The following is a 12,481-nucleotide window of genomic DNA, read 5'->3' on the forward strand; positions in this document are numbered from 1 at the left end:
GGTGATGTTTCTACCTACTGTACATGATATATACCCATACTGAGAGCACTGGGCCGATTAGTTGCTCTGGCCCTGAGTGTTCAATAACTAAACCAAGCCCTGTAGTTTCCTCTTATGTTCTATTTTCATGCAGGCTGTATTGTTAGGTGCTAAGGGTTTCACCATACTATTAACCACACTGTCACTGCTGGTTAGCTAGCTCCTTCCACCTGTTTGTTCTAGACATTCTTGTGGTTTCTCTGCACTGGGAATTTTACTAGTAAAGGCCCCAGTCCTGCAGTGAATAACTCATGGGTACAGAGGTCTGCTGCCTAGAGTTTATTGCAGGATTAGGGCCTAAAGCACTGATTGCTTAAAAATCCACATTTATATTAAACATTTTCAATATGTATTTTTAATGTCAAATGATGCCTTATTATCACTACTCTATACAGTCTTAACCAACAACTGTTGCTAAAGTAAATAATCATAAAGCAACTCTCAGCTCCCAACACAGTCCATTAGAGGTCCCCACAAAGCTCTATGACCCTACACTGACTATAATCTCCCCTAGCTGTAGCTCTCTCTTCCTCCAACTCATGTCTCTGCCAGCTGTGAGCCATCATGTGGTTAGAGGGCAGGCAGCATGTTCAAAGTGGAGTGCCAAGGGGATCCTGCTGCTTTTGTTCTCCTCCCTACTGATTTCCCCACCTCTGGGTAAAGAGCTGCTCTGCTTTGGCTTTGTTCCAGGAAACTCAAGACCTGCCTCAGGTGAGTGAAATCAAAGCTGCCTGTGGCTCTTCCTGTTCCTAGTTGGGAGCTGAGTAAGCAGCAGGGCTGTGCTGAGTGGTAGCTGAGAGGACAAGCTAGAGTAACAGCAGTGATGCTGCTGTTGCTAACACTAATAATGATTTGCTTTTCCAAAATAAATACATCTTGATTCAAGATGCATCTGAGAGTGCAGAGAAAATGCATCTAGAGTTGTAAGTTTTAAACCTCCATTTTTTATTCTGTTCTGTGCACTGTTGCAAGCTTCTTCTGAGCTTTTTAGGAGGGGTGAGCAGATCAGAAGGTTATTGCTGCTGTATTAGGATATCTGTTATCTACACCTATGCTATATTCTGTTTTCATTCACTAGTATGGCTGATTACAAATGTTCAATGAGGCAGGCAGCATTGGAGACTGACCTTGGGCTTTTGTTGAAGTGTTTTTGACCTTTTTGGCACTTCTAAATTAAAATCAAATTAGAACTAATCTTAAAATTTGGCAATCTTCCTGTAAGGCTAAAGATTCTTTGTGACTTCCTGAGAGAGGTTTTTTTTTCCCTGTTGCAGAGTATGACTGTGTATCCTTTCTCTCTCTGCATTGTAATATAGTTTACTCCCTGATCCTAGACATTTGTTTTGGGCTATGATGCCTTTTAGCCATTATTGATTTTAGTTTTATGTTTTTGCTCAGTTTTATGTTGTGCCTGATAAATGAAAACAGTGATTGGAATTTGTTTTGTAAAGGATTTTATACTTTTGTTGACACCATGTAATGTATGCAGATCATACCAAATATTCAGTGAAAGCATTTCACCCAATCACTTTCATGGTAACTTATCCTAAAACTGCCATTTTTACACCTTGCTGTGTCTTGAAGGCAATAAACAGAGCTAGTTGTTTGGTGGATACAGTATAATGAACTTGACTATCCACACGTACTGATGAATGCAGAGCAGTGAATAAGGCTCTGATCCTTCAAACACTTATATACATGCGTAACTCTACTTCTGTAGGTAGTCTCGCTTTGTCTAAGGCCCCTGTCCCACAAAAAGAATTGTGCTGGTACATCCCTGAACCTCCGGGCAACCCCATTGAGATCAGCATGGCTCTGAGTGGTGCCGGGATTTTCCTGTACAATTCTTGTGGCAAGATTGGGGCCAAAGTGTGGATAGCTGAGGAAATTTTCAATATAACTAACACAATACTCAGGGATATTGGCCTGTTTTAAATAGGCAGGCACTTGGGAGAATTGACTAATGATTCTATACTAAATTGACAGACAATCTTTATTATAATTTAGTTAATAATTTACAACTATAAAGTTACTATTTTTCTTTATTATTACTAGTATTTCCAAAAAAGCTGCAGGTCCCAAGGCCAACTTTCATTTTTGCCAAGTTGCTCTAGTGAGGGAGCAAAACTGCCTCAAATTGCCTTGCTGGTGGTGAAACTCCACTAGCTGTGATCTGAATGAAACTTAACTTCCCTGTTGTGGATATGAATTAGGATGCTGTGGTATAATGATGCAAACTGACCCCACACGTCCTGTTCATTACTCTAGTCCTGCGATCAGATCTGAGTGAGCATAAATGGAACTGATTGTAGGATCAGGATTTATGTCAGATACAGGGAGAATTCAAGCACATTTTGCAAGAGTATGTAAGCTATTTTTTTTTTTATTATTGGAGAGGGTGAGAGGGGGATTGGTCCATGTATTCATATGAACATAGAAAAGTTTATCTGGTCTGTGTGTGATCAGATTATAGCTCTAGGTGGTATGCACCATGGTGTACTAATAAAAGGGCAATGTGAGCCCATTTAATGAATTAGCATTTCATCTCTTGACGCCTGGATCCATTAAGCAGCCATTTTCATGCATAAATAGCCAGAATACTGGTGGTGGTGGTTTTTCAAATAAAAGCTACATAGAATATTTGAGCAAATAGAAAACATCTCTTTGATGTCATAGAGTATACAGTAACCCCTTCTATAGGCCCCAGTCTAGAAGCTGATCTGCACAGTTGGATCCTTGTGTATGTGGGTCGCTCCTGTGAAGTCTGGGGTGAGCACTGATTGGAAATTTGGGAAGCTGGGTCAGAGCAGCTGAAAACCATCTTTTTCTACCTTATTCTTCACCACTCACCCCCCCATAATTTACACCATGTGTCCAACCTTAATGTTGACCCCCCCACAAAAAATTGCAAAAAATGTACACCAAGATCTAAATAACAATAACTGTACTAACAAGCCATCAAACTAAAGGAATTAATTTCCAGTGCACTAGTCTGGTATAGCACTGCAGTATGTTAAGTGGTGTTCACTATATAAAACATGAATATCTTGGGTGTTGCAACTTGGCAGCTTTAAAGGTACTGTGCAAAATATACTTTTGATTTAAATAGCCTACACCTCCAGGCAACTAACACAACTTGTAACGCCACACAAATCAACCATCTTAATTTTAGTCAGAATAATATTCTTCTAGTCCACTTACAGGTGACCCTATCAGAACATTTGAATTCTTAATTTAAGGGCTTAATTCTGAAGTTTACAACACACAGACAGACTGCTGCACCCACACAGAGGCACACTGAAATCACTGTGGCTCTGTATGGGTGCTATGTTCCAGCCTCATATTACAAATTGCAGGATCAGGGCCTTAAGGTAATCTGGAATTATGTTCCTGTTTAAATCTTTACTAGATACAGTTTATTAAATCTACAATTCAGCAATATATTTCCATTAAGAATGTAAATTGAGGGTGTGACAAATTGGGGAAACATTTGTACTATTTCACACTAATATTATGTATGACCCTGTTTCCCTGTTCAGTTTGGTATTGTTACTTGCCTGAATGTAAATAGTCAAATCAAAGGAGGCTGTAAAATGTGGGGTTGTTAAGGAACCCAGAAAGAGTAATGCAGTGATGCAAATAAGGCAGCCTCCGGTACCTTGCTTCAAAGTCCTTAAGACAACAATGGCTGGGCCCTCAATTGGGGAAAGAAACTACTGGGCACAATCTAGATTAAGATGTTTTTTATTTCATAAGGCTAAATCTGAGATCATAAGACCCTAATGGGTTAAAAGGTGGCCCTGGCGGAACTGGAAGGGAGAAAGTGTGAGCAGGCTGTGAGGCTGACCCATGAAAAGGTTGATTGAGAACCAGGGTCTGGAGCAAGTCAGCTGTAATTTGATTCCCAGAGAGAAGAGGGAACACTGAGGCTATGTCATGTCTGACAAGGTGTGTGAGGGGAATGCCAAGCAATATGTGTATAGGTCTCTTTGCTTAAAAATCCACTTTTCTAATCTCTGCATGCTGATTGAGCAAAATAAATCATACATTGTTTTGGAGAAACTGCTTCTGTTCTGTGTGTCTGCATGCTGTTACTGACCACAGGCTCCTGCACGGGGAACTCTGGCAGGGTCCAAGCCCGGTTGGACCTGCTAGGTAACATGGAGGAGGGATAGCTCAGTGGTTTGAGCATTGGCATGCTAAACCCTGGGTTGTGAGTTCAATCCTTGAGGGGGCCACTTAGAGATCTGGGGCAAAAATCTGTCTAGGGATTGGTCCTGCTTTGAGCAGCAGGTTGGACTAGATCACCTCCTGAGGTCCCTTCCAACCCTGATTTTTCTATGATTCTATGGCCAACTAGGCACCCAGGGAGGTGTAACCTAGAGACTCTATTGCAATGGTTGGATCGTGGGATCCCATCACAGGGAGGTGTTGTAAGAGGTGCACTTGAGGGACTTGAAAAGAGTCCCAAAGAGGGCAGCCTACCCAGGAGCCATGACTGGGGATACTTAAGGTTAGGTGGGTTGGGTCAGTTGAGTAAAATGAATGAATGTGTGTGATAGAGGATTACATGGCAGTGGAGAACTGACTGTTTCCCTAATATGTCATTTCCAGACATACTAATTTTTTCTAAGGTGCATGAGTCTTGTAAACTGATTGCTTTTTTTTTAAATGTATCTTAACTCTTTTTGTTTGTTTTGTGAACATTTCTGGTATGCATTTTATGACATAAGGCAGAGTATATTAAGGTAAAAGCAGCAAAGAGTCCTGTGGCACCTTATAGACTAACAGACATTTTGGAGCATGAGCTTTTGTGGGTGAATACCCACTATTCACCCACAAAAGCTTATGCTCCAATACATCCGTTAGTCTATAAGGTGCCACAGGACTCTTTGCTGCTTTTACAGATCCAGACTAACACGGCTACCCCTCTGATATATTAAGGTACACATTTAACCCAAAACAACATGAGTAGACAATATGGCATATACATATTGTGACAGAACTGATGTTGTTGGAAACTTCCATTTTAAATTTCCTGACTTGTGATTTTTAATAATGTGACCTTAGGACCATGTTTTGGGAACTGCTAATATGGAGCCCTGGGTTTATATGGAGTCACACTGAGACATAAAGAAAAAATGTTTAGCAAACAGAAAAGGACAAAATTAGTAAGGAAAAAAGTTTTTTGTTCCAACAAACCTGACTGTTTAGTTCATTGTGCATCAGCACAATCACTTATGTAAGTGCAGTTCTGAGAGTGTTTTTGTTCTTGCAAGTATTTGAGCACATGTATGTGTATATATCTAAATAGTTTTAGTCAGTCATGCTAATACTATATTTTCAAAAAAGATTTTGTGAACCAAGTGTAATGTGTTAGTCCTACGAGAGTCTGGCAGACTTCAATGGGACAGCTTGCAGTATTAATGTTAAGCACTTGTATAAGTGTTTGCAGGATCAGGCTTATGAATGCTTGTTATAATTACTAGGAGTCACATTCTGTCACTTTTAGTCATGCTGAGTAGTCCTGTAGAAAATCAGTGTAGGCCGAATTCAGCCCTATATTAGAATAGAAACTCTTCTCAAACTATGCTTTAAGTTTCTGTAAGGCTTATTGAGTAGATGAAGGAGAACTGGTTCACATAATTTAATTGAACTGTCAAAAAAGCCTTTTGAAAAATCTCGTCACGAGGCTGTTAAGGAATGTATGTAGTGATAGGGTGGGCAGTAAAGTACTACCATAGATTAGAAATTGTCTAAGAGGCAGAAAACAAAAAGTGGGAATAAAGGGTCAATAAACTGAGGGAAAAAGTGCCTTAAGATGTTCTGTACTAATATTTATAAATGATTGGGAAAAGAGGGTGGACAATACAATGGGAAAATTTGGCATAAGATACAGTTATGTATGTTAGTTAAGACTATATAAATCAGTGGCATGTGCTTACCTGGAATATTATTATTGGTTTTGATCACCCTAATTCCAAAAGAGTAGAAATGGTTCCAAAATGGTAGAAATAGAGGCGTTTCAGATACGAGCAATGAAATATTAGGGACATGGAAAGACTTCCACATGAAGAAACTGGAAAGAGTGGGGCTGTTTAGTTTAGAGAAGGTAAATTGTGAGCTCTTATTTACCCATTCTCACAATACAAGAACAAAGACATCCATTGAAACTGAAAGGCAACTAGTTTAAAACTGATCAAAGGAAATTCCTTTTTATACAACATAATTATCTTTTAGAACTCATTGATACAAGGTACATCACTGAGGCGAAAAGCTTAATATGATTTATAGGATCATAGAAGATTAAGAATCGAAGAGACCTCAGGAGGTCAATCTAGTCCAACCCCCTGCTGAAAGCAGGACCAACTCCAACTAAATCAAGCCAGGCCTTAAAAACCACTGAGGAGGGAGATTTCACCACCTCCCAAGGTAACCCATTCCAGTGCTTCACCACCCTCCTAGTGAAATAGTGTTTCCTAATATCCAACCTAGACCTCCCCCACTGCAACTTGAGACCATTGCTCCTTGTTCTGTCATCTAGTACCACTGGGAACAGGCTAGATCCATCCTCTTTGGAACCCCACCCCTTCAGGTAGTTGAAGGCTGCTATCAAATCCCTCCTCACTCTTCTCTTCTGCAGACTTAATAAGCCCAGTCCCCTCAGCCTCTCCCCATAAGTCATGTCCCCTGACAATTTTTGTTTCCCTCCCCTGGACTCTCTCCAATTTGTCCACATCCTTTCCAAAGTGCGGGGCTCAAAACTGAATGCAGTATACCAGATTATTAGATATTTGTGTGGCTGAGAACATCTACCTTCAAGACATAAACCAATTACTACCTGATAGGTGTTAGGAAGAATCTTCCCCTATGAGCAGCTAATTACATAATTGCCCACTATGGGTGTCTTTTTTTATTTTATTTTTTTTGTACCTTCATCTGAAGTGTCGATTGCTGCTGCTGTCAGAAACAGGATGCTGGACTACAGAGTCCACTGAGCTGATCCAGTCTGGCAATTTCTTTGTTCTTATGCCCCATTGTTTCCATTTTAGTTAAATTACTTCATGGAATTTAATCCCATAATTACAAAGCCCCCCTCTCTCCCCGCCTCCAACCTTCCCCCCACCAAAAAAAGGCAAAAAATTCACTATATTTGTTTTGAAAGTAGGGATTTTTTAAAATAAAATGCATGTACTCACACATGTGAACTAGAAACAGAAAAATAAAATAAAATCTGATTATATAAAATATTGTTTGTCATTTCAAAATAGCTAACCAGCAGCAGTGTTTAAACCAATTGTTATAAAATATTGATATATGAACGGGGAACACTTTACCTGTATCCTGTACTTCAGAGTTGCATTTAGCTGGTGCTGTTTGATTTAATTTGTTTCATATCAAATGTTTTTATAAGAGGAAACAATGGTAGTGTGTTTTAATATTGATGAGCTTACTGTCCTGAGAATAATTATATATGTACCTTCTCAGAATACAAACTGTTTGTTTTATATGGTAATTTTACTAATACTATATCCCACTCAAAATTCAATGTATATCTTTGAAAGTTTGTTCAATGGATTGGTTTGCACTTTGCATACACACCTTTTTTATTTTTTTTTTAGAGAGACTTTTTTTTATTAAGAAGGATAACTTTTATTTAACTGTCTTTATGGTACATATGAGCTAAATGTGTAAAATACACGTGTAGCATATTGAAGTAACATGTTTAAGAACTTTATAAATTATTAAACCAGCATATTTGTATTTTTGGGGCTTACTAGTTTATTCCTCTAGTTAATGACAGAGTAATTATGGTACCTCTCATTTAACTTTTCTTCTTCTTTTTCCAGGAATTTGAACTTTGAAGTCCTGAAATTATAGCTATTTGATGACAAACTGACCTGTGATCTCCCCTGAGCTTACAATGCAAGCAATTCAAACAGTAGAAAAAGAAGTAACTCTTATAAAGGAAACACTTTTCACAGAATCTTTTATAAAGAAAGAGGAACGTAGCAGATCCACAGTGAAAAAGCAACTGTGTCAGGAGCAGCCATTGGAAGGAGCTGTCTGCAGCTTTCAGTGCTGTACTGAGCATGTCCCAGTAGAGCACAGTGCAAGCAGCATATTATGCAAAAAGGCAGCTCTAGCAGATGGGGGAGAGGCACAGCAAGCATTTGCGTCGCTTGCATCACCACTGCCTGAAAACAAACCTGGATTGCGAGAGAGGAGCTTGCCGGCAGGCCAAGTGAATGAAATCCAGCAGCATGGCTTGATTTCTGAAGGGGTCGTATTGCTAAAAATCATGGGGAACCAAGATGGGAAGCTAAAGAAAAATACAGGTGATGTATGTGAAGGAGGAGAGGATGTTTCTGGGCCCAAGGATACAGAAGGCACAAAGAAGGGAGCAGGAAGCAAAAAGGGACTGGGGAAGCATGGTAAAGGTGAATCTGGCAAAAAGAAGGGTAAGTCAGACTCCAAGGCCTCAGTGTTTTCAAATCTGAGGATCAGGAAAAATCTGTCCAAGGCTAAAGATGGGACCAGTAGTTCAAGAGAGGATGTTTTAGAAAGCCAGGCCTTGCATACAGGGGAGCTGGACAGTGCTCATTCAATTATTAACAAAACTCCAGATATAAGCATTTCTGCAGATGAAGCGGGTCTCTCGGATACAGATGTTGAGCATTTTGAAATTACAAATGAAACTCGCCCCGCTGCTGCAGAGGCGCAGGATGGACAAAGGACAAGCTCTGGCTCCGATACGGATATATACAGTTTCCATTCAGCCACAGAACAAGAGGATTTGCTTTCTGATATCCAGCAAGCTATTAGACTGCAGCAACAGCAGGGGGCAATTAACATTGGAACTGAGGAGCATGTCACCAAAACAATGGACCCACACATGGCTAATTCTCAAGCAGCCCCCTTAGATCTTGAACGGTTTCTTTCAGTGACTAGCAGTGACAAAGAGAGTAGCCCAGAAACTGAGCAGGCTGTCTCAGCAATATCTGAAATTACAGAAAACATTCCCGTCAGTGAAATTGAAAGTGAACTGAAAGATACAGCAAATGTCACAGGGTATGCTGGTAACCATTTATTTGAAACACAAGAACAGAAGCTATGGGCTGCTGCACAGGAACATCTTGAGGCTGGAGTGAATGCTGTAGCTAGTGAACTCAAGGATTACCCACATTTAAATGTAGCAGTGACAGAAAATGGGTCTCACAGTGACAGTTCTGTGTTCCATTTTCTGTTCCCAGCAGCAGATTCGGAGACTAAAATTAGTGAAGTACAAGCTGTTGATTTCCCAGGTTCTGGAAGAGATGATGATTTTTCAGATGCAGGCCATGACCATGCTGCTGAGACTCAGGAAAGCAAATACAGTCTATCAGCCAGCCAAGAGGCACTGGAGAGTGGTGTTTCTACTGAAATGAAAAATGGCACTTTGTCATCTGGGGAGATAGTGGGCAGTCCTCAGCTCAGTTCCCGATGCTTTAAGCCCTACTTAATTAACCCATGTTACATCAAAACCACAACTAGGCAGCTGAGTTCTCCCAATCAGTCACCTTCTCTTTCCCCATCCCAGAGCCCACTTTTTAAGAGAAGACGTGAGTCCTTCCAAAGAAAAGAGAAGGCATCAGTCAAGAAGCAAAGGTCCGTCAGTTTGGCTGGTTATTTCAGTCGATCAGCAGACTGGACAGAAGAGCTGTCTGTTCACAAAGGTGAAATATCTAAAAAGGTTGGCTCTGCAGACTTCTTGGAGTACAGGAGGTCCAGGGAGAGATTGCAAGAAGCAAAAGAGCCTTTGACTCACTCAAGAAAATCCTCAGGGATCCAGGCTTCTACTGATACCTTTCCCAATGTCTTTACAGGTGAGTAACTTTTATTAAGTTTAGTAAAGTGACTTTCTGGTTGAAAATCTTACAAGTATACATTTCAGACCTGCAAAATAGCATGTACTGAATTTAGATTCAAACCTTGTCTGTGCAAATTAAGGCCCCAACCCTGCAAACACACATGCTTTTTATGCATTCGAGTGATCCCGCTGTGGTCAATGGGACTACACACAGGCATAACATTAAGCACATGCATAAGTGTTTGCAGGGTTGAGGGCTTAATTTGCTGGATCAGCATTTAATGCTTTACTATTTCCCCACAGGTAAGGGTATTAAATATATTGAGAATTTATAGTCGCAAACTATTCTCAAATGTTCTGCCGCAGGTAAGTTGTCTCTCTGGGCACGTAGAAAGATCAGAAAAGAAACTTTCTACTGTGTGTGTAGGTATTGTGTTGCAGTGGTGCCTACAGGACCCAGTTGGGATTGGAACTCAGTTGTGCTGGGCACTGTACAAATATGAAGTAAAATGCAGTAAATATGCATCAAGTCTCACAATATAGATTGATTGGCCAGCATCTACTTATTCCAAGTTTTAAACCTCTCCAAAATAGTGGATCTGTTGGACCTACTTGATGTTAGACACATTTACATATTTAACAGTAGCACTATTAGTTCCCCTTACAAGAAGAGGCATGTGGTCAAAATGGAATCAGGAGTTCAAGCAGGGCCACACTGCAGAAAACAGACTTTAAAAGCTCATGATGTAAAACTTGGTGGTTTTGGCCTGTTTGCCATGCAGGCTACGTTGTGTAACTCATTCAGGTGTAATGTATTTAGGAAAGCATTCACTGATCTTGCCTGTTAGGCATCTTATAGCATTATGTCAGAATCAGGGCCGGCTCCAAGTTTTTTGCTACCTCAAGCAAAAAAAAATTCCTGCACCTCCCCAGCCCCGCCCCACCCTGCCCCAACTCTGCCCCGGCCCCGCCTCCTCCCCTGGGTGTGCTGCATTTCCCCTCCTACCTCTCCTTCCCAGGCTTGCCTGGGAGGGAGCGGGGAGAAGGGGAGCAGCAGCGCACTCGGGGGAGGAGGTGAGGGTGAACTGGGGGGGAACAGTACCTCTGGCCCCCCCCGGGTTATTTCCTGCAGCCCTCCCTGCGCCCCCCACCGCCGCAGCTCACCTCGGCTCTGCCTGCTCCCCTGAGCGTGCCGCCGCCACTCCGCTTCTCCCCCCTCCCTCCCAGGCTTGCCACACGAAACAGCTGTTTTTCGGCAAGCCTCGGAGGGAGTGGGGGAGAAGCGGAGCAGCGGCACACTCGGGGGAGGAGGCGGGGGTGAACTGGGGGGGAGCAGTACCTGCAGCCCTCCCTGCAACCCCCACCACTGCAGCTCACCTCTGCTCTGGACTGGCTCCCGGTTTTGTGCCCCAAGCCAAAAAAAAAAAAAAAGAGCCAGAGTGCCGCCCCTTAGAAAGTGCAGCCCCAAGCACATGTTTGGAGTGCTGGTGCCTAGAGCTGGCCCTGGTCAGAGAGCTTAGAAATGCCTAATATAGCATGCAGTTTGATTGGAATGTTCTGTATTTACTGCCCCTTATTTTCTTCTTTGTTTTTGGAGTGTGTGTGTGTGGGGGGGTTGGTCTTTGTTTAAGTTGAGCCTTCAACAAATAGATCACTCCTGTGTCACGTTTCTGTCACATATGTTGCCTAATTTTCAATACATCTCTGATGTTTTGGAAAACTATGCAAGTTATAAGATACTTAAGTACTACAAACAAAGTTTACACAAATATTCTTTTGTAAGATTAAGTCAATCAAACACACAAGCTAACACTAGGCTAGTTTTGGAAGGAGATGGAGGTCATACTGAATACATGATTTTGACTTACACATCTTTCAATACTGTTTGCAAAAATGCTGCGAGTACTTTTTTTAGCACCTTTATAAAGTAGTGGGTCTAATTTTGCTTTCTTAAAGAACTATTGCCATGATTTAAAAAATCATATATAAGGAAATAATTTTTACTATCAACAATTCTGTTTCTTTAATAAAAAGGTAACTAAAATATCTCCTTGTTTATAGCCAAGATTATAACCTTATTTTTCATCATGTGTTACCATTTGTGGTCCTTCTTTACCCTTTGTACTTCATTCAGTTTTCATAGTGCAATGTGACACTTTAACTTTTTGTTTCTAGTCCTTTTCACTAGCTATTCTTGTAGAACAGCACAGTACTCCTGGATTTGTGTTACTCAGATTAAACTATTACGTATTAGTCATGATTTTTGTAATTCAATAAGTACTTTTTCTTTTTTTTTTTTTTTTTTTTTTTAGCAGTAGACTTGAGCAAAAATCCTCCATCTGAACTTTGGAATCAGAACCCAAATCTTGATCTGAATTCCACGTCCCATCTACATTAGATTGAATCAATGCCCATTTTCAAATCCCTCCCCATCTTCACTGCAGAATTTGGATCTGATTTCAAATCTCCCCATATCAGAATTTTGCATTTTGGAGCCACCTCTGTTTTATACTGGAGTTTCTAAATCCTTTCCCAACAAATAATGCATATATACGGTACTTGCTAACACTAGTGTATTAATAATAAAGCTTT

General features: G+C 40.8%; 1 protein-coding gene across 8 annotated transcripts in view; it reads left to right on the forward strand.

Moving 5' to 3' along the window:
* The first annotated feature begins 581 nt into the window (after nt 1-581).
* Nucleotides 582-12,481, forward strand: part of FMN2 (formin 2) — a 248,375-nt gene continuing 236,475 nt past the window's right edge. For 6 of the 8 annotated variants that reach the window (XM_045011692.1, XM_045011695.1, XM_045011694.1 and 3 more), the window contains exons 1-2: nt 788-962; nt 7,890-9,905. In XM_045011692.1, the coding sequence (XP_044867627.1) occupies nt 7,964-9,905 (1,942 nt within the window). In that variant the 5' untranslated portion in view covers nt 788-962; nt 7,890-7,963. Of the gene's footprint in view, nt 751-787; nt 963-7,889; nt 9,906-12,481 lie in introns of those variants that run through there. The other 2 variants (XM_045011693.1, XM_045011699.1) reach the window with 2 other exon arrangements.

This window comes from Mauremys mutica, chromosome 3, assembly GCF_020497125.1.
Source record: "Mauremys mutica isolate MM-2020 ecotype Southern chromosome 3, ASM2049712v1, whole genome shotgun sequence".
Classification (NCBI taxonomy): domain Eukaryota; kingdom Metazoa; phylum Chordata; order Testudines; family Geoemydidae; genus Mauremys; species Mauremys mutica.